Raw genomic sequence first — 23,267 nt, 5'->3', positions numbered from 1 at the left:
CCACTAGTCTGCCCGTCTGTGCCGCCAGAAAATACCCATAAAAGAAAGGAAGTCCTAATCCTCCTTCTCCAACTGGTCTATATAAATATCCCATCTTCATTCTAACTCTTTTCCTCCCCCAGATTAATTTGTTCACTATTGACTCTAGCATTTTAAAAAAGGAGGCGTCAAACCAAATAGGAGATGCAGAGAGAACATATAAAATCTGGGGGAGCAAAATCATCTTGATTAGCCCGATTTTGTCTGCTTTGGACAGAGACAATCCATTCCACCCATGTATTCTCTTCCTCAAGTTTGTAATTAAGGGGACTACATTAAGTTGGTAAAAATCTCCTATGTTATGGGATATCTCAATGCCCAAATATCTCAGATTATTAACACATGAAAAACGTCCTTCCCTTCTAGCCCATTCTTTAACTTCATTGTCAAGGGGGATTATGTTGGACTTATTCCAATTTACCCTGAGACCCGAAATGGTCCCAAATTCTTCAACCAGATGGATTGTTTTAGGGATAGTAATAGGGGAGTTACGAAGGTATAGCACCACATCATCTGCGTAGAGGCAGATTTTATCCCCTAGGCCACCACATCCTCCGCCCTCTACTTGTGCCGAGTTTCTTATATTTAAGTTGAAAAGATGCTTAATACACATATGGATCAAAAGCTGTGTGGCTGGTGCATCATGTAAGCACTGACTTACATTTTACATCTACTATATGTGAGTGTTCTCAACCACATTCCCTAAATTGGGGCGTATTCCCCTTCCTGCTTGCTTCTATTAGTATTGTACTTTTTAGTTTTCTGCTTTTCTATGTATAAAAAACTAAAGAGCTTTGTCCAAAACTATGTAAATAAGACTGACACATTGTTGCATATATTGTAAATTTACAAAGACTATGATGTCTCAAATGTTGTGGTTTCCTAATCCCATTAAGATACATGTTTGGACTCAGTCTTGAGTAATACAACGCGGTGGATGTGTCAGTGCTCAAGTAAATTATTACTGGCTGGGAACATATTTTGCTCCAAAAATAGAAGAGCAAACAACTTAGGTCTATGTGCACGGAAAGATGAAGAGTGAGAATGGGATGTTATATTATGTTATGTTTATCTTTAAAGGGGGTAAGGGTGATTTTAACTTACATTTTTTTTTTTCCAATTTTTTTTAGACCCCATAGGGTATTCTACCTCATACTATATACTGCAATACTACTGTATTGCAGTATATGGAGAATTTGCTATAGATCTGTAGAAGCGTGCCACTGGCACACTGTTACAGATCTGCAGCAATGACAAGGCTGTCATGGGAACTGATTGACACTCCCTGATGACATCATGGAGAACAACGATCAAAAGCAATATGGTGCCGCCCACGTGCTGCCAGCTTTTGACCACCACCAGCAATGGGTTAACAACTGTTATCGGAACCAGCACTAATTGCAGGTGTTACTGGTGGGTGTTTGCTGCAATATGCAAACACCAGGCTTGTATGGAGTGGGCTCAGCCAATGAGCCTACTCCATAATGCCTTAATGGACTTGTGACGTACTAGTCACAATGGACATCATTTTAATCACTTTTAAGCAGGGTTTGACATGCTGTTTAGGAGCACTGGAACTACAGTGTTAACCAAGTAATTTGCAAGGAAAAGCCTTGTGGTTTTAGTTTAATGGGGCGGAATACATATTTGGCCGACCTTTTAACACTTTCCAGATTACATAGTTTACAAAAACAGAACCTTATACACAGCATGGTGACCACCACTTTACTGAGCTGCATAGAACAATTCATTCTTTATTTGATTTCCAAGATTCTGCTGCCTCACAAGAAGTTTCCTGAATTAATTGCCTTAGGTTCCCTCATTATAGGCCTTTTGTCTAATGAAAAGAAAAGATGGGCATAGGATATTAAACATGGCCATTAAGCCTAAATGCATTCCATTATTTTTACTGCCTGCAATATGCTGAAGTTTTCCATGTAAAAATGATCCTTACTGAGGAAGAGATGTGTGCAGGGGACACGCCTAAAAAGAGGGGCATATTCAAGCGACAAGACTGACCTCTACTGGTGGAAATTATACTGACAAGTGACTCATCAAAAATAAACCTTGGGAAATACTGAAGAATGAAACCTTTGAAAGCCAGATCCCCTTGTTCTACATATCTGCATTTTATATATCCTTACATGATTACCTATGTATAAGGCTACCAGCACATTATTGTGTGCAACATTGGGCCAAAAACAGGATCATTGGCATGTGAAAGCTGCTCACTCACTGATGAAAATAGAAAAAGACTTCCCAAGCTGCAAAGAAAAAGCAATAGGACCTGCTCTATAATTTGTGGCATGGGGAGTTGGGTGATAAAACGGGGCTGTGGAAACCATGGCCGTATGTATGAACACATTAAAATACATGTGGTTGTGGCTAGCCAAAAACATTATGCATGTAGCCTAAGTGACCTTTACAATCCCTCTTTAAAGGAAACCTACCATTTCAAATGGTAGGTATAAGCTGTAAACACCGAGCACCAGCTCAGGGTGAGCTGGTGCCGGTGCTTAGTTTCGTTAGTGTTAAAACCGCGGTATCGCGGTTATAAACACTTTTTAAACTTTATAGCAGAAACTGCTTCGGCGCTGCGTGCGCCTACATAGGAAATGCCGCAGGCGTTGCGCGCGCAGCGCCGAAGCAGCTTCTGCTATAAAGTTTAAAAAGTGTTAAAAGCGCGATACCGCGGTTTTAACACTAACGAAACTAAGCACCGGCACCAGCTCACCCTGAGCTGGTGCTCGGTGTTTACAGCTTACACCTACCATTTGAAATGGTAGGTTTCCTTTAATATGCACGGATGAGATAAGATGTGGTTCTATGTGGATTTGTACCATCTGACTTGGTGTATCTATTTAGTGCAAGAGTGAAAAATAAAAAAGGAGGCTCAGTGACCCCCTACCAGCCCCATTCCAGAAATTCCCAGGTCCCCACCATTCTCTAGTTCTTGGTCCTTCTCGACAAACATGAAAATGTGGCTTTGTGTATCCTTAGCAAAGGCTTACATCCTAATTATCCGGAATCAAATGGGGCAGTTCCCGGATTTCTGGCTTCGTCCAGTATAGTCGGAGGTATGCCGACCGAGCTAAATAAAGTTATAGTGCAAAGAGTTGTCATTGTGCAGCAGCTGCTGCTGAGTTCAGAGCGCGGCAGGGTCATATTTCTGTATTCGTTATTTTATTGCACAGCCACAAGGGGAAGCTGGGGGTGTCAGAATATGAGTAGGACACAATATCAGGGACCCTGGGGGTTACAATATACAGCAGAGCTTAGGGGACACAGTGGGGCACATTTACTTACCCGGTCCTGTTGCGATCCCCGAGGTGCGTTGTCCGACGAGGATGAAGTCCGCGCAATTCACTAAGATCGTGCGCCTGATATCCTGCATGTGTCGCTTCCCCGCTGAGGTTCGCCGGAGTTCATCTTCTTCCCGGTGTATGCGAGTGCATTGTCTTGCAACACAATTTGAATTTTAAATCCCACACTTAGTCAGAATCAGTGGGGTTGTCCGACAGCCATGCCCCCCGATTTGTGTCGCATGAAAGTCAAAAATCCGATCGCGTGCGCCAAAAATCCCTGTTAACTGCGGCGCAAATCGGAAATAGTCGGGCAACCCGACGGAAATGGTTGTGTGGACCCTTAGTAAATGTGGCACAATATTTTGGGGCCTCAATATCTGGGGGAAATAATATCAGGGGGTCATAATGCGAAAGGTAGGAAGGGTTACAATATGGGGGTGAAGTAAGGGATGGGGCAAAAAGACACAGTGCAGCATCTTTTGTCCATATTTCACTTCCATTAAAGTTTGGAGGTATGGCCAAGGTGCATCGAGACTGCGGGCAATGTTGGGTGTAGCAGAGTTATGCATAAGGGGAGAACCAGGAGACTGAGCTGGCAGTTGGTAAAGGTGGGATTGGCATGGAATTAGGTTAAGATTGCCGTTTTTTTCTCTTTTTAACTCAATTCTTGTGTAGCTTGTGTATGGGATGCTAATTTGACATCCTTTCACAGTATTGTAGACACCTTGAAGACAAAATATTATAGGGGGTATTTTTATTGTCACACTCCATGAAGAGCAGGGGTGCACCCTCCTAAACTTTTCCAAAAAGTAGAGCGTAACAGAAGGCCCGAGCCACATCAGAACCAGCACATCAAAGAAATCAGTGACTGGGATTGAGATTGATTTTTTTTGTTAGGTCAGAGAATTAAAATTTTTTAATAAGAAACTTTTCAGTATCTGTTAGATTAATGCAATTTTTTTAGTGTCTTTTTTTCCCCTCTTTTCTCTTTTTTTTCTTCTTTTTACTGTCTTAGTCAAATGGAGATTTCCAATGAGTAAAAATAGATTGGGGTTGCAGCCAGAGACTAGTGAGTCACAAAACGGAGACAGTTTGTAGAGTGGCTGAGATGAGTAAGCAGGATACAATGTAAGACATAAGACGTCTTCAGCATTTCTCAGCGTATCCAGAAGCGGCTCACACATCTATTGGCGCCGGGAATGCACATGGTACTAGATCAATAGCAGAATCTAGACATATTGGGATACTGGGATAAATTTACTATAATGCAGGAACTACAGACCTTGATTCACCTTTCAAAGGACTTATGCTCAACCTGCTGCTCTACCAACTAGTGAGAATAGGACCCTCTTCTCTAAATTTCTGGGAGTCCAATCAGGTCATGTGGATAGGGGATAACATGCAAACCTGGTACAACCTCTAAACTTAAAGGAAGAATAAAAAAAAATACAACAATAAGAAAGCTTTTTCATTCTAGGTTTATTTGTTAGTATCCAAAATCTCAATAATTGAAAATAAAACAACAACCATGGTTATAGTTTGACATAGGATGTGAATATAAGACAATTCTAACAAGGAGGTCTTACAATGATGTGTCAGAAGTAGACAGCTGGGCTATTTTAATTCTTTTATGCAGTAAAACCCACAGAACACTTTAAAATAGCTAAATAGATTATTCCAAATAAGAGCATTTACTAAATACAATAATTATATGTACATCTCAACTAATAAATAATATACTTATCTTCTAAAAGAACTCGCTGTAGGCTCTGGGTAACACATAGAATAAGTGCATGTACTAATACCTGGCCAGGAAGTAAAAGCGTGGAATAGTTTTCTTTTGAAAATATTGGGAATGGAATACTTTAAAGGGCATCTAACACCAGGATGAAGGACTGAATGCAAATGAGCCTGAGGGGCCCCATAGGTGTTAATGGAGCCCGGAGCCCCTCAGGCTTATTTACATACAGTCTTTTATCCTGGTGGTAGATGCCCTTTAAGGGTTGTCTCAGAAAGATAATCCTATCCAAATACCCAATTGGGGGTATATTTATACCCGGTTTGAGCCATGTACTGGAAACTTCTTTGGAGCCAGAAGGGAAAGCCTCTAGTGTTCCCAGTCCATCCAGTGTTCTTTATTTTAATGCTTAGCATTTCTCTGCAAATAATATCTAAATTGTGGGGTTTTAGAGAAGCCAATTTTCATATGAATTGTCTTCTTAAGGCTTCAAAGATATATTGAAAAATACCATGTTATTTTATACACTGATATATCCAACACACATTTTCCCAATAAAACAGATCAAAATGAAGCTTGGTCTCTCAGAATATGCTGGAACATGTAGTTCTCTTATGACCAATTAACATATCATTCATTCTAGTTTATAGATCACAGAACTATAACCCGTTGATAGATTAGAATATTGTGGTCCATTCAATTTTACAATGGAACTATTAAAATAAAGTAGAAAGGAACTCAATTCCAACTCTAAATTTTACATTGACAAAGTTTAAAAATAAAAGTAAAATAATGAAGAAATCAGTTCACTTTTGTTTCAGTGAGAGATTCCACATTTTACTCATCCAAATGGGGAGCTGGTGGTCTCTGTTCGGTGCTATGATAGGTTTCATCTGGGGATTCATTTAATTTTTAAGGCCAAAATAATTCTGAATGCTGTGCTGCTCTTTCATTAGCAACCTCTGCACAGTAGTGTGAACAGAGCTTTATATGCCATATGGATCGCAGTATACCGAAGAATGATAAAGATTCAGTAGCTAACATAAGATCATATACATTACCAGCAGTAGAAGATTATGAATTTCTAATAAATAACTAGAACATACCAGAAACTACAATAAGTATCTACCAGGTTCCATAGACAACAATAAGATACATACAAGAATGGATGCATAGAAAACCATGGGGCTTGAAGCCCGAAACGGCTCTTGAACTTTTGAAAGAGAAAACAATGTAACCCATAACCCATTTACTTTCTATATACCGGATCATAAAGATTGATGCCAGAGAAGCTAAACTGTTAACGGCAACAGAGTAATTCACCATGTGGTGAACACATGTAAACTTTCCATGTGTAAAGTAAGATCAAAGCCTACAATACACAAATAGGAGCAGGCGAAGATAAAGCTCCTCAGATTTCCCACAGTATAAAGGAACAAGGCACTCGTGATCTTTTGGTCCTTGAAAGTCCTTTAAATCTAAACATAATTCTTTGAAGTCAATGGTGTGCCTGAAAGGGACCGCCTAGCCACCCATTTACCCATTTGTGGTTAAAAATATAATTTAAAGAATTTTACCCTTCATACCAGTAATACCAGCTGGTAAAGGGTTAAAAGTTCTCCCCATATCACTTACAATGTTGTTCCACTGAGCAACTGTACCATAATTACAGCCATTTTTCTGATATGCAAATGAGTATAGATGAGTCAATTTCTGAAGAGAAGAGTCAGGTTTTCTTCCAGGCTGTCAGTGAACCCCCGCCTCTCCCTGTCCTTACTAAAATGCTGTCCCTCTAACTGTATGGTGTTATTAAGCAGTGTGTGGGAAATTGCAGATGTTGTAACTATTTCACACCCCACACAGTGGGCGTGGCCAATTGGCGGTGGGCAGAGCCACACACCAGTGGGTGGAGCCAACATAGACAAAAGCAGAAAAAGTTTGGGGAACAATTTTTACTTGTGGAAGGAGGCAGATTTAAACTGTAATTTTCAAAAAAGGCACAGTGGGGCATGTGTAAGGTTTATTGTGCCTCTTCTTGATGACAAGTTCCCATTAAAAGAATTATAGGGGTTATGTCATTAACTATATTTAACCTCTATCCACAGGACACGGCATAAATATATGATTGTGGGTGGTCTCAGCTGTTGAAGTCAAAGGAGCACAGGATGGGGCTCTATCTTGTGTTTCTATAGGACTTCTGGATCAGCATGCAGTGCGCCAGAAATCCGGAAGTCCGGTGCTATGGTGCAGATAAGGGGAACTTGCAATTTCCTGTTCTTCTGATTGAGATGGGGATCCAACAGCCAAGACCCCCCTTCCTGACATCATATCGCTACTCAGTTGAATTGTATGCCAGCACAGCTGACCGAATACATCAGGGGGCCGCAAATGCGACGCCGGAAGGACAGGGCTTTCCTCATATGCCGATGCACAAAGTCTATGTCCTCCATTATCATAGTTACAAAGGGTTTATAATGTGGGTTGTCTTACCCTTTACACTGTGGATTGTCAGAAGTCATAAATACCCTATACTCAATTCCTCCTCCTATAGCATTCTGAGAATATGTACCTACATAGGAGGTAATGAGTTTATATATTAATTTCAATTTCATAATCAGATACATAATTACATAAAGATAAAGTAGAACACCTCCAGGGCAGGATTTACGCAGAGGGCTTGTGTCTACAGGATGCCTGCAGAGAGGGGATTTACATCTGAATGCACCTATGGTATGATTTTATATATCACTTATATGTAATTATTTGTAAACTCTGTATCACAGTGCTATGACAGGGGGGGGGGGGGGGTTAATAAAATCTTAGGATAGGCAGACTGCTGTTTTGGAGATATAAATTACATTACGGTGTGCCCCACATGAGAGGCTAAGAATCAACTTTCAAAGGCTATTGACATACAATACTGAATACATAAAGGTACAGAACTGTATTTTTCCTAAACACATATGAAAATAGACACTTGTTTTCAACAATTTGTCAAAAATTCTTCGCTTTAACGCTGTATTTCACTGGTGCAGGTTATAGTAAATTCGCTAGGCCAAAGCGTCCCTGCCTGCGGCCACCTGGCGCTGAGGTTTAACTAGAACTAATCTAGAAGCTTAAAGGAGTTGTCTACTTTCAGCAATAATTGATATGTTTGTGTAAGGAAAAGTTATACAATCTTACAGTATACTTTGTGCATAAATTCCTCACAGTTTCCTAGATCTCTGCTTGCTGTCCTGCTATAGAAAGCTTCTATATTTACTTCCAGTGGATAGAAATCTGTTCATGGTTTGTGATGGATACGCAGGTTCAGGGTGCGATCACCTATATTGCTAGCGTTGTGCTTTCAAACGTTTTGTAAACGCAGCGCTAGCGGTAAGTGTGACCGCACCCTCATCACAGAGAGTAATCAGAGCCGTGTGATACTTATACCTTGTGCACCTGCGTATCCATCACATGATCAGGGACAGATTTCTATCCACAAGAAGTAAACATAGAAGCTTTCTATAGCAGGACAGCAAGCAGAGATCTAGAAAACCCTGTGGAATTAACACAGAAAGTATATTGGAAAATTGTATAACTTTCCCTTACACAAACCATATAAAATATTTCCTGAAAGTGGACAACCCCTTTAAATAAATGCTTTCTAAATTGAATAAGGCTCTTTTCACACTTCATTTTCCTGCTGTATTTTACAGGTAAAGCTTCTGGTGCATACCCGAAACCTATCCATGGACGACATCTGAAAATGAAGCCATGTTTTTCCCTGCCTGTTGTGCTATCCAATACACAGACATATGTATAACACAAAGTTATATAACTGCAACTGTATATACTGTACCTCATACTGTAAATCACCATACAAAACGATTGTAAGCGCAAACAACGCATGATACAAGGCCACTTGACTAATAGTTATAAGAAATTGTTTGACCATTAAAAGACATGAGATAAGAAATTGTAGAAAAGCACAGTGTACATTGAGGGACATATAACCAGTAATTCGGTCCCTGGAGATAGTCATCAGTAGTAGGTGCACTTTGAAACATATATGTAAGATCCAATCTATAGGGTTACTACAAAGTCTGAAAAAAAAGTAATTGGTGACTACAAAGTTTTGAGCACTAGTCACTCCATCATTTACAAATTAAAATAACACCTCCTGGGTAAAAGTAACGACTCTGTAAATTGAAATGATTAAAAAAACCTAAAATGGTCCATGGGTGTTCTGCTGTGTCCAGTGATATTATGATATATTCTCCTTGAAGGATGTAAACACATTTTTGCAGAGCACAACAAAGCTAAGCAGATGCAGCGTTCTTGTGCTGCTGAAGAGCACATCAAGGCATTCACCCAAACAAGAACCTCAGCGCAGATCACAAGACCTCTAAAACCCCGCTCCCATGAACATGTCCGACTTGGTGGAATCATCATTCTTTTCTTCAGTGCCCTCTTTTGATGATAAGATCCTACCTGGCTGTATCTGGATAACGAAAAGAAACACAGGGTGTCGGTTGTCAGATGAGGCAAATACATTTTGGGGTATGTTCACACAGCTAGGTTTTAAAGGAAATCTACCATTTGTTTTATGCAATGTGAACCAAACATACCTTGAGATTGCTGCAGCTACACTGATGCAGAAACATATCTTGTTTAATCCCTGAATCGAGTGGTTTTGCCCAAAAAACAATTATGAAATTCAGGACCTTGGGAAAGCTCGGTGCCGTACATAAAAGAGCTGCCTGAACTGTCCAGACAAGACTATTCAACCTGAGCTGGATGACTCATACAAAGCAGCTGGGGGATGGTTCAGCAATTGATTACTTCTGCCTGTCAGGGACAACACAGTAATGACGTATTCTCAGCTGGTGCAGTGCATAATTAGGAGAATAGACTGTAAGCTCTTGTGAGCAGGGCCCTCACTCCTATTGTTCCATATGAATGTTTGTACTCTGTAATGTAATATTATATTTGTATATGTCCCCTATGATTTGTAAAGTGCTACGAAATTTGATGGTCCTATATAAATAAAGATTATTATTATTATTAAGCAACACGGCAGCCAGAGGAGCGACATTATCATTATCATAATTTTAGAATTGTATTTTCAGCAAAACCACTCACTTCAGGAGTTAAACAAGATATGTTTCTGCATTGGTATAGCCACAGAATTCTCGAGATATGTTTGGTTCATAATGCATAAAAACAAATGGTAGATTTCCTTTAATATGAAAAAAGAAACCATCATTTTTTATTTTTAATGGGAGTACATGGTAAGAAAAAGGCAGAATCTGCTCTTAGCTCCCATTGAAATATATATTTGCAATATATATTATTAGATTTTATGGAGGTGTTAGTGTCAAAATGTATTATGGTGGAAATATATATTATAACTTACTGTGGGGGCTACTCTACAAATATTACAATATTACAAATATTAAACTAAAGACTAAAGTTGTGCTTGCCGATATATAGCAAGAACTTACATTACTCCACTAGCTACTAGAACCCCTGGCACGTGTAGTTAATCCACATACCTGGAAAGGATCACTGATACCAGCCAAACATTGTAAATTATGACAGAAATAGCCCAACAAAAATTCACCTCCATCAAGTGGAATTTCATCAGCATTAATGTAAACCTAGAAAGGGGCAAGGATTGAAAGGTCACAAGGTTACATCAAGCAACATTCTATTAAACAGATCTTTTGACAGCATTGTGGGGAAATTTTAGGGTACATTACAAAAAAATCATGTAAATCAAGGGACACCATGATTTAAGTGTAAGTGGAAAAGTATTAAAATGGCTCATAAAGTAATGGTATTAACTTAGAACTGGACATTACTTTATAATGTATGGGGGGGGCTGACCACCAGGAACCCTATGGACCCTGACAGTGAATGGTACCTGCTGGTGTTGTGCTGCACATCTAGTTGGCCAGGGACCAAGGTGCGGGTAAAAACAAGGAAATTGATTTGGTACTTGATCAATGTTGTGGCCCTTTCACTCTCAATCTCACAACTCAAGGTCACCAATCATAAAGTGATGTCTCATCCAAGTGAAATGTCATCATAACAAACATTTGGAAAGCTGAAATATTGGATTGTATGTATATTCTATATTCTATCACAAGCGTGACAAAAGTGAATTTAAAGACAACAAACAGTTAGACAAAATATTGTATGTATTCTTACCTGACTACAGTCTTTACTAAAAGATATTTCATCATCTTTAACCCAGGCATAAGTGACATAGTCATTTGTATGTCTAAAGCCAGCCTAGAATTAAAACAGAGGATCCATATAAAGCCCCTCAGTAGTTACTACAGTAAAAGATTTATTAAAATGTCTCTGTGTAACAAATACCATATATACATGAGTATAAGCTGACTTGAATATAAACGGAGGTGCCTAATTTTACCAGAAAAAAACTGAATCAAATATAAGCCTTGTGTGGGAAATGTATTGGTCACAGCCTCCCACCAGTATATAGCTACTCAGCTCTTTGCCCCCTAGCATATAGCTAGCCAGCCCCTTGCCCCTGGTATATAGCTAGGCAGCCCTCTGCACCTGGAATATAGCCAGCAAGCCAATGCCTTCAAGTATATAGCTAGCCAGCCTATGCCCCCCAGTATATAGTCAGCCCCTTGCTCCCCATTATATAGACAGCCAGCCCATGCCCCCAGTAAATAGCCAGCCAGCACCCTGCCTGCCCCAGTATATAGCCTTCCAGCTCCTTGCCTGCCCCCAGTGTATAAGCTGCCAGCCCTCTGGCTACCACAAGTATACAGCCTGGTGGCCCATGCCACCAACGTGCAGCCAGCCACCCAATCCCCACATTATACAGCCAGCTAGCCCCTGCCCCCACTATATATCCAGATAGACCCTGGCCCCAGTATTTAGCCTGCCAGCCCATGCCTCCAGTATATAGTCAGTCCCCTAATATATAGCCAGCTAGCCCTGGCCCCCTAGTATATAGCCAGACAGCCCATTCCCCCATTATATAGCTAGCCAGCCCATGCCCTCAGTAAATAACCAGCCAGCCATGATTCCAGTATATAGCCTACCAGCCCATGGCCCAGTATACTCAGAAAATGAAAAAAATATAGACTTGCTGACATCATAGTGTGTGCACCGCCACCATGCACTGACTTGTCACTGCCGGAGGACACAATATGTCAGCAAGCGGGTGATGTCATAGTCTGTGCGCCACCAGTGCGCATGGACCCCTTGCTGCCAGGCACACAGAAATCAAGAAGAGGACCGTCGTAGAGTACAGAAAGGCGAGTAAAGACTTTATCTTTTAATATATATGGGTGGGGCTTATTCATCACAAAAATTGTTCTGAAAAACTTGCCTTATACTCAAGTATATACAGTATTTAATTGGTTAAAGGGAACCTACCACCACAATTCTACCTAGAAAGGTAGGTAGGTGGTAGGTGCATGTATGGGACGCGAGGATAGCTCTTTTTAGAGCTAATCCTCACGTCCCCAATATCTTTTTGAAATTTTTATTGCCCTAATATGTAAATTTTGTAAAGCGCTACTGGGGTGTGGAGTAGCCGGACATGAGGTTACACGTTGCAGCTACTACAGGCCCCAGTAGCCTCTTTGCTCCTCCATGTTCTGCGCATGTGCAGTAGCTCCGGCTTCGGAGCAGTGGCCGCATAGCCGCAGGCCTGTGTTCTGCTCATGCGCAGACTCTGCGGACGAGGGCGCGCAGCTACGAGGAGCTGGGAAGCGAAGATCTCAGGGTAGGAGGAGCAAAGAGGCTATTGGGGCTTGGAGTAGCCGTGATGTGTAGCCTCATGTCCGGTTACTCCACTGTAGCCACTTTACAAAATTTACATATTAGGGCAATAAAGATTTCAAAAAGATAGCGGGGACGCGAGGATTAGCTCTAAAAAGATACATGCACCTACCACCCGTTCACCTTTATAGGTAGAATCGTGGTGGTAGGTTCCCTTTAAATCAGAATCTGGAATAAGTTAAACAATAATGGTAATAGTCTTGCATAAAAAAATACAACGAACAAAGAAAATTAAACATAACGTGGAGAAGCAAGAAGCAACCATTACATACCTTATAAAGCCCAATCCAGTCCCAGGTACTGCTGGGAAAATCCTTGCTCACAGTATAGCTGATGAGGGAGTCATGGTCGGCGTTCCACTCCCCCTCTGCTCTCAATGTAACTGAAGGCTCAAGGATGAGAGGTTTCATCTGCAAGAAATGTTACAATTCACTTGGAGGTTATTGTCACCTTTGTATGAGAGAAATCAAATATATATGGTACTAAATTCCTATTGTAAAATAAAATGCACTTAGCTAGTCTTATAATGCATGCATAAATTATTTCCAAACTGCAGAATCTTCTACATTCAGAGTTTTGGCTGTGGAGCATTTCCTGGCCCTGGTCACATCTTCTGTCTCTTTGGATTTCACATGAAGGAGCACAGCTTTGGCTCTTCTTTATACACTGCTGCAGTCTCCCTTCTCACTGGATAAGTAGTACCATGTCAAATAAAAACGACTTTCTTTTCTGGGGGTGTTTCACATGGAGGGGATATAGGCACGGCTGATACAAGCAGAAGGATGTGCCGACTCATACTGATCTGTCTGTGACATGACTTCTATAGAATATAGTGGATGTTGCAGAGGGAGATGAGAAACGGACTTGTTCTTTACAGCAAACTGCTCCAAAATTTTGGCACACTGACTTTTCTTGCAAAGTCATGTCCCCTTTTCCCTAGGTTGCACCTGGTTTTCTTACAGGCCCAAAAAGTGCCTAAAATGGTATATGCTAGATTTTGCTGCAGATTGTTACATCTGCCTCTCTACATCCATTCAAAACAATTGTAAATGAGACTTTAATAAGCAGAATCACACACTGCAGCGACTTGTGACATATGTACCTGTAATGTGAAGGTTCCTGTTACTGGCTTGTGATCACTTATTCCAAAGCTCATATGACTTGTATATTTTTCTAAATTAATTTTTAAGATCTGCTCAAAATCTGACGCCGCAGCTTCATCCAGTTCATTTTCGGAATCTTCCTTTAACCTCCAAAGAATGCGATCTGTCCAAGCTGGTTTGCGCTTTTTCCCACTAGAAAATAATGCAAAATATATATATCACAGGTTATTTACAGTTTCCGTCCTACCGAAATCTGATCTCCACCATAGATGAGAAGTATAATGCATCTGCTGCATCAAGAAAGGCAAGTAACTTACTATAGATGTTAGGATCTGTACTGGCTATAATTTGAGAAAAATCTTCCTAATGTGGTTTATTGAGCCTGCAAAACTTTCATTTTATAATGTAGTCATTTAATCATATATCAATCTTTAAATATCGCTAGTTTTGTTGTATTTACACAACAACGTGCTTGCTTGTGATTTGCTGCAAAATTTTTTGAGCGCAAATGGCTTTCATGCATGTGGATGGGGGTTTATTTCTGCGCATAAAGCAAAACCTGGCCATTGTACAATCACCAAGACCTTATGCTTCACCTCCTCTTCCTCATTGACTGTAAGCTCCCAAGAGCAGGGCACCCAGTCCTATTGTTTCATCTGAACATGTAGTGATATGGATGATATGGATATTCCAATAAATACATACATGAAAACAATTTGTTATATATCTATATGAAAAGTATATACATATATATTGGTAGAATGTATAAGAAATATAAACTGGTTAACAAGCTGCTGTGTGATAGTGGAAAACAGGAGAAAGAAGAGTCTAATTATAAAGAGGAAAGAGGACATTTCTCCCACATTCGGTGCTCATTAGGCAGCGGTCGTGCTGGGAGCTGGCACTTTATGTGGTTAGGACTCACTGAACTGTTCTGCTGGAGCGCCAGAGACAATTACGTATGTGTTTTTTAGATTCGCACATCATTTTTTTTCACAAAGGACGCTACAAGCATTGATCATCTATAAATAACACCAAAGCAATGTACTGTACAAATAACCGGGACATTTCATTCATTTGTAAGAGAAGAGAATACCTCTTGGATATTAAAGTAATATTTTACGTAATTGTTTCTTTATTTATCCTGCGGAATCGTTCTAGCACTAGCAAAGAATATGTTTAAATGGTGCAGGTAAAAGAAATGCCTCAGTTAAACTGTATGTGATTTTTCATGTTTTTATGTAACAAAAAAAATAATAAAAAAATCCAAGAGTGTTATCAGATATTAAACTAACCTGGTGCTGTAGGGCTTGAAAATGGTATTTCTGTCATGTGATAAAAGTTTGTAAGAAAAAATATATCCTATAACAGCAGTGCATATTTCAACCGCGCAGTGCGGGTTATCTGCAGAATCAAGATAAAATCTGTGTGATAACCTGGTTGCTCCCCGGTATGCCCATGCTACCCGGGGATGGCTCCCCGGTATGCCCATGCTACCCGGGGATGGCTCCCCGGTATGCCCATGCTACCCGGGGATGGCTCCCCGGTATGCCCATGCTACCCGGGGATGGCTCCCCGGTATGCCCATGCTACCCGGGGATGGCTCCCCGGTATGCCCATGCTACCCGGGGATGGCTCCCCGGTATGCCCATGCTACCCGGGGATGGCTCCCCGGTATGCCCATGCTACCCGGGGATGGCTCCCCGGTATGCCCATGCTACCCGGGGATGGCTCCCCGGTATGCCCATGCTACCCGGGGATGGCTCCCCGGTATGCCCATGCTACCCGGGGATGGCTCCCCGGTATGCCCATGCTACCCGGGGATGGCTCCCCGGTATGCCCATGCTACCCGGGGATGGCTCCCCGGTATGCCCATGCTACCCGGGGATGGCTCCCCGGTATGCCCATGCTACCCGGGGATGGCTCCCCGGTATGCCCATGCTACCCGGGGATGGCTCCCCGGTATGCCCATGCTACCCGGGGATGGCTCCCCGGTATGCCCATGCTACCCGGCATGACTCCCTGGTATGGCCATGCTACCCGGGATGGCTCCCTGGTATGCCCATGCTATTCAGATGGCTATGCGGCATGCCCATGCTACCCAGGATGGCTATGCGACACACATGCTATCCGGGTAGCTCTGTGCCATGCGCACACTACCCAGGTTGGCTCTGCGGCGCTCCTACTCCTCTCAAGAAGGCTCTGTGATGTGCCCAGGCTATCCAGGTGCCTCTCCGTGATGCCCACGATGCCCAAATGGATCTGCACTACGTCCATGTTAGGCTTGATGCCTGTGTGGCGCAACTACGCTACTCAGCTAGGGTCTGCTTTGTGCCCATGATACCCAATTTAACTCCGCCAACAGAGCATTTTAGTGTTCAAAAGTGCTGTTGAAGATTTCTGGTGTAAACTAAACCAAAAAATAAGTTGTACTAAGCTAGACTGGACAGTTTAATAAAAAATTTGAGTATAAGACCGACTTTCAGAAACTACCATTTTTATACTATTTAATCCCTTTGTGAAATAGAAAAACAAAGGCCTGGTCCGTATAGGGTTAAATATTCTGTGTATTTTTAATATCCAAGATTCATTCTCTTGAAGTTAATTCTTAGTAAATAAAAAAACATAAAAATGCAGTATTCCTATTTATTCACAATTAGGGACAATACTAGACAAATCCGAAATCAACAAAGAGAAACACATGTGAAATGGCAACTAGTACATGGCGGATACTACTGATTGTTTTATATTAGTAAAATCTACAACTAGGTTTAGTCGGGGGATGCAAAGGATTAACTCTTACTTAAATCCCAATAGTGACTTCTTCCATCTAAAAATGAAGCAGATCAATCAGTACATATCAAGAATATTATTATAATAAAAACTACTGAAGGTTGCTTTTCTAGGATAATAAAACTGATGACGTATCCAAAGGATAGATTATCCCCCCTAGATTGATGGGGGTCCAGCACTCTGGACTCCTACCGACAATCTGCTATGGGTAGCAATTTGGTGGTGGAATAGTAACAGAGAGTAGAAGTAGGAAGACTAGCTGTGTGCTGTTCCAGCCAGGATCCATTTATTGAATTCTTATTCAATATTATGTTGTATACCAAGATGTCCATACTATCACCCAATGGTCACTGTGGTATATGGTTATGAGCTATTGATGATGTAACTTCCCATGTGTCTTTGCTCTTTTGTGATTCTCCCCATTGTATGAGGTCACATCCTGTTTATGCTGTACCTCTCCTGTGAGCAACATGTTAGGCTAAGTTCACACCATCTCTCGTGTTGTCTGTTAGTCTATTCTGTTATTTCTTCTAGAACTTTTTGATGGAAGACGCAGTCCCCGTAGTTGGCCATTGCACGGGACGCGGAGCTGGTCTTCTGAATCTATTCTCCTATTATTCGAAGAGCTACTGCTAACAACTGATCAACAAGAGTCTGGGCTAATGGATCCCATGGATCTGACATTAACAACCTTTCCTTAGGATAAATCATGAAGATTTGAGATTAGGGAACTTGATGATCCCGACCCGGATGGATTCCTGGATTGGTGGCCGAACAGCCAATCTGGAACTAAACACCCCTAGCTATTAGCCACGGCTATGACTGGCCAGTGGAACTCCCTCCGGTCAATCAAAACCATGGCTAGTTGCTAGGCATTCATTTGTTGAATTGGCTGTTCGGCTTCCAATCCGCCAATACATCTGGGTACGGCGGCCGAACCCGGACATCAAGTCTGCTCATCTATAATCAAAATAATTATCCTGGAAAACCCATCCAAAAACAACTTTTCTTGGTTCCCCTGCCCACCGCCCCCTTCTATTGACTTTTAGCTCAGACATGACTGTATTTGATTCAGAAGAGCAAGATTCATTTACATGCAGTCCACATGTGTCATAATGTCCATACCTGCTGCTAGTGACCACATGTATACAGTCAGACTATAACTAAGAAATAATCCACATAATGGTGAGAGAGAACCAGTTGAGTAAGGGCTTATTCACATGGCAGTTATGGGGCCGTGATCTGGTCGCATGATTTGTGACCCCCATAGACTTCTACGTCCCCTGGTAAGGATGCGGTGAGCACATGGCCCCCTATAGGTTTCTAGGTCCCCTGGTCAGGATGCGGTGAGCACAGGGCCCCCATAGACTTCTAGGTCCCTTGGTCACGAAGCAGTGAGCACACGGCCCCCATAGACTTCGACGTCCCCTGGTCACGGTGCGTTGAGCACAGGGCCCCCATAGACTTCTACGTCCCCTGGTCACGGTGCGGTGAGCACAGGGCCCCCATAGACTTCTAGGTCCCTTGGTCACAAAGCGGTGAGCACAGGGCCCCCATAGACTTCTAGGTCCCCTGGTCACGGTGCGGTGAGCACAGGGCCCCCATAGACTTCTAGGTCCCCTGGTCACGGTGCGGTGAGCACACGGCCCCCATAGACTTCTAGGTCCCCTGGTAAGGATGCGGTGAGCACAGGGCCCCCTATAGATTTCTAGGTCCCCTGGTCAGGATGCGGTGAGCACAGGGCCCCCTATAGATTTCTAGGTCCCCTGGTCAGGATGCGGTGAGCACAGGGCCCCCATAGACTTCTACATCCCCTGGTCACGGTGCGGTGAGCACAGGGCCCCCATAGACTTCTAGGTCCCTTGGTCACAAAGCGGTGAGCACACGGCCCCCATAGACTTCTAGGTCCCCTGGTCACGGTGCGGTGAGCACAGGGCCCCCATAGACTTCTAGGTCCCCTGGTCACGGTGCGGTGAGCACACGGCCCCCATAGACTTCTAGGTACCCTGGTCACAAAGCGGTGAGCACACCATTTCTCATCTTTCTATGAAGAAGTGAGGGGTGAAGAGCGCCCCCGTCCGGCCCTGTGCTTGCCTGGGATCTGTTCTGGTGAGCAAATGGCCATCTGAATGAACCCTTTATCTAAGCATACTGAGGAACGTTGTGCAATCTTTTATTATATGCGCTATTTTTGAAGTTTGCTCTTTGAATAGGTTTTCTTAAATTCCTTAACTGGGAAACTTAAAATGAACCTGTCATTGGGAGCCCTTTTTCTGGCTTCTCCATGTCCCATAGAGAATAGTGTGCACATTGCTAAAGTGTATTTTTCCTGATAAAAAGAAGAGTTAGATAAAAGTTTACCTTTCCCTCTGCAGAGCAGTGTCCCATGGGAGTGGCCAGTGAAAAGTGGTCCCCCCCTACCCTCTGGAAACACAATGGTGCGGGGGACACCGATTCTTACTGGCCACTCTCATGGGACATGGGACGCTGCTCCTCAGAGAGAAAAGTAAACTTTCCTCTAAGTTTTCTTTTTATCAGAAAAATGTGCACACTCCTCCCTATGGGGACATGGTGGAGCCAGAAAAAGGTATCCTGATAACAGGTTGCCTTTAAAAGAATATAACACTTGACTTATTATGCATTTTAACACTAAGGTTTTCAGATAATTTTACCTTGTATCATATACATCTGAATTCAGGTCAAATTTGTATGTTGGCTTAAACTTCAATGGCCCCTCCAGAAATCCTTGGAGAAATCGCTCTTTCTTCTTCGCAATATTTAACTAGACAAGCACAAAAAAAAGAAAAATATGGTCGAAAAATTGCTTTCTAAAATATGATGTTTGCAGGTCACTACAAAATTATTAATAATGTAATACAATTCAAAATGTACAAAACAAGATAGACAGTAAATGATGTAATAAAATTGATTCATTATCCAGAAATGTATATAATCACTATAATCTATCAATGCTTGTACATCTCATGTAATTCAGCTGAAATGTTTGAGTCTATATATTTTAGATCTTCCTCCGCTTTTCTGCAAAGATACTGTAAATGTAAACTTTTTTTAATGTGTTATTTTAGATTAATTGTTGGTGGCCTTCAGTATAGTGCTCCATCAAAAAATTCCAGGTTATTGCTGCCGTTTCGATGTGTTATTTAACAACTATGTGGCTTACTTAAGACCAAGAACATATGTAATTTTATGCAGATTTTATCAATTAGAAACTGTGTGAGAAAGATGCATTGCTTTCTTCCAGAATCCATACTAATCCCATCTACAGGTTTTGTGTAATCTTGCTGTAACTATATATACTTCATCTGAGATGATACAACAAAAGTTTGGAGTTATTCTGCAAGAATATTGCTATGATTTTCTAGTCCATCACAGTAAATCCACAAAAATGGAGGTGACTTACCTGGTCCTTCTCCCACAACAGATTATATCTATTGCTATTCACCACTTCTCTAATAAAATGGATTCCAAAGTCCGCTATCCGAAAGTTGAGGTCCCCAAACCAGAACACGACACTATATATATGAAGAAAACAAACATTTTGACATGACGCTTATAGAGGTAGGTTTTCGGTCAATAACTAGTAAAGCGATAATTTGCCCACTTTGTCAAGTTTTTAATTTGGAGACATACAGAGGTCCTCACCATATCATTCATATTAACTTACTCATGATCCAGAATGCTGCCAATGCTTTCCCCATCAAATTGTTGTGCCTCAAGCATTCGCTCAAAGTCATCCAACCTCTGGTTTGTGTTCTCCATGTGAGCGGGCAAGTGGCAGTTCATGAAACACAACATGTGTCCATATACAGACATACGTATCGTCACTCCTCCCTTGTTACCCTGGGATTTATAAAATAGAATCAAAGTCAAGAATTGGATCGTAAAGTCCAAAAATTCATAAAAGTGATGAATAATGATGTGAGCTCAGGGCCTAGAACTCTAAAAGCATCACTTAGGAGAGTAAAGCCATGGTCTGGAACATCATAATTCACTAGGATGCAGTATATTCAAGGCAAGCAAGCTGTGATTGGCCTGGGAAATGCACCCATTCTTAGGACCATGCTCCTAGACTGAACATAGCATCTTATATGGCCCTAAGCAGGTTACAATTAGATACAAATAACATGAGGCCCACAAATATTATGTGACAGGGTCTTTTGTTTTGAAGGAACACCAGGGAATGCCTGCATGTGAACAGAAGTATGTTCTGATGATATGCATTACGAAAGGAGGGTGACACAAGTTCCTCAGCACCTACCCAATAGCCATAGAGTCCTGTGCGAATGTAATTGGTGCGAATGTCCTGTATGAAAGGAATGTGCTTGTGCTTCACAAAGGCCAACAGGAGGAGGCCTTGCATCCTAATGGATGAAAGCTAGGGAGAAAAAAAATTGAGAGATACATTCAGTGCAAAATCAGGAGATATCCACCTATTCAAGAATAATTGGGGGCGTGGAGTAGCCGCGACTAGTAGCCTCATGTCCGGCTACTCCACGCCCCAGTAGCCGCTTAAAAAAATTAGCATATAAAGACATTAAAGTTTACAAAAGGATAGCCAAGACGTGAGGATTAGCCCAAAAAGGGCTATGCTCACTTCCCATCCATCCACCTACCACCCCTTCTACCTTTATAGGTAGAATTGTGGTGGTAGGTGCCCTTTAAGATCAATTCAAGAATCAGAGACTTATGGTTTAATCACACTAAATTTATTCTGTAAATCAGATCTAGATGTACAAACATTGGGAATTGTCTGCTGAAATGAAAAAAAAAAATATGCCAGTGTCGACCTCGACGAAGGTCAAAAGTTCTATTATGTGCAACGCTCGGATTTCTACTGCAGAGTGGCGAAAAAGATTCACAGGTGGATTAGGCGCATTTTAGCTTAATAAGGGACATTTGTCATGGCTTCTATGCCATAAAATTGCAATTACTTCCCCCTTCTTGCCATCTCCACTCCAAGGGGGTGTGGAGGGGCGTGAGTAGGGTGTGGTGGGGGGGATGGAGTGGGCCTGCGCACTCACCACACTTAGCGACCGTCCAATCTGAACGGTTGCAAATTAATTGTGAAATTCTACAGTAGGTAGGACCTGGTGCAGAAATATACTCTGCACAGCCCAGTCGTCGGAGCCTCTTAAAAAGTTTGACAGTATTGGAAGGTCAGAGAAATTATCATTCACCAGTGTATGATAAATGTCCCCCAATGAATCTGGTGTTTTGGGGTGGAATCTATGGAAGCAATTAACATTTTATGGATTTTTATATATAATGTGCATAAATAATTCACTGCTAATTTTTTGTAAATAAATCATTACACCATATAAACCAATAAACCATAAACACATATTTTACTTTATGCAATGTAACTTCCCAGTGTATCAGGGGGGCGGAGCGTCGGCTGCTGCAGTAGTTTACTTTGTTCTTTGGGAGCAGGGGTGGATTAAGACTGCTATGGACCCTGGGCTGTATGAATATTATAGCCTTTACAAGTCTGGAAGTCACTTCCTACATATGGTACAAAATTGGGGAATGGTGGAAGCGTCCATTCTTTTATATATGCGAGTTCAGGACCTTTGGAGGTCCTTTAAATGTGCTTAAATGGCTCTTGAGAGCAGGGACAGGAAAACATTTATTGGGTGGTTTGAATGGCTATGGGCCTCCTAGAAGGCTTGGGCCCCAGGCTACTACCCAAAATGTTATAATCCAATACTGTGTAGGAATGTCAATAACAGTGTAAAGGGATTACCCTTGGGAAGCACTGGCTGGAGTGGAAAAAAAAATATAGCAGAAATGGACTCTCCCTAGTACACCGATAAACATTTTTGCATAAAGATAAAAACATCATCCTCTGTAAAATGAAAGATCACGTACTGGTGATGTCTCATGATGCAACTTGACCACTGTAATCGATCAATGAGCAGTATTAGGAAGCAGGGGGTGCAGATGTACCATCAGTACATAGAGCATGTACCATTAGTACTTAAAAAAAAACACCTTGTTTACGGGAATGGATTCACCATAATTTATGGCTGGAGATCCTGCTCAGATTACTGAACATATGCTTAAACTGGAATTGCCACTGCATTATATTCTAAGTGGCAAACTATATGTGGCGTGGAACAATTTTGACAAAAATAGTAAGGTCTCATGCACACGACCGTGTGGTCTTTTCTGTTATGTACATACGGCTGTATTCTGGCCGTAAATTTGCAATGGATTGTAACAGTATGGCATCGTATTGCACCATATCTGTACCGTATCCGTATAAAATACAGTGGGCTGGCAGATGATAGATGGCTGACTATTGTCTGGCTGCAGAATGCTCCTCCCACTGGTTCTGGATACTGCACATATATACGGCAGCATACGGTGTACAGTATTTAACCTGTATTTTATACATTCCCATTGAGTTCTATGGGCTGCACAGAACGGAAATATGGTGGAAAACAGCTTACGGTA

The 23,267-nt window shown here is 41.7% G+C and overlaps 1 protein-coding gene across 5 annotated transcripts in view; it reads right to left on the bottom strand.

The window, feature by feature from the left end:
• Positions 1-4,803: 4,803 nt before the first annotated feature.
• Positions 4,804-23,267, bottom strand: part of INPP5K (inositol polyphosphate-5-phosphatase K) — a 39,227-nt gene continuing 20,763 nt past the window's right edge. For 4 of the 5 annotated variants that reach the window (XM_072138143.1, XM_072138144.1, XM_072138142.1 and 1 more), the window contains 10 exons: positions 21,070-21,186; positions 20,476-20,651; positions 20,212-20,323; positions 19,463-19,572; positions 16,801-16,827; positions 13,997-14,189; positions 13,167-13,304; positions 11,278-11,361; positions 10,620-10,724; positions 4,804-9,565 (listed from right to left, as the gene is read on the bottom strand). In XM_072138143.1, the coding sequence (XP_071994244.1) occupies positions 9,470-9,565; positions 10,620-10,724; positions 11,278-11,361; positions 13,167-13,304; positions 13,997-14,189; positions 16,801-16,827; positions 19,463-19,572; positions 20,212-20,323; positions 20,476-20,651; positions 21,070-21,186 (1,158 nt within the window). In that variant the 3' untranslated portion in view covers positions 4,804-9,469. The remainder of the gene's footprint in view (positions 9,566-10,619; positions 10,725-11,277; positions 11,362-13,166; positions 13,305-13,996; positions 14,190-16,800; positions 16,828-19,462; positions 19,573-20,211; positions 20,324-20,475; positions 20,652-21,069; positions 21,187-23,267) is intronic. The other variant, XM_072138141.1, reaches the window with a different exon arrangement.

The sequence above is a fragment of the Engystomops pustulosus genome, chromosome 2 (assembly GCF_040894005.1).
Source record: "Engystomops pustulosus chromosome 2, aEngPut4.maternal, whole genome shotgun sequence".
Classification (NCBI taxonomy): Eukaryota; Metazoa; Chordata; class Amphibia; order Anura; family Leptodactylidae; genus Engystomops; species Engystomops pustulosus.
This window is presented reverse-complemented; position numbering and strand designations above follow the sequence as displayed.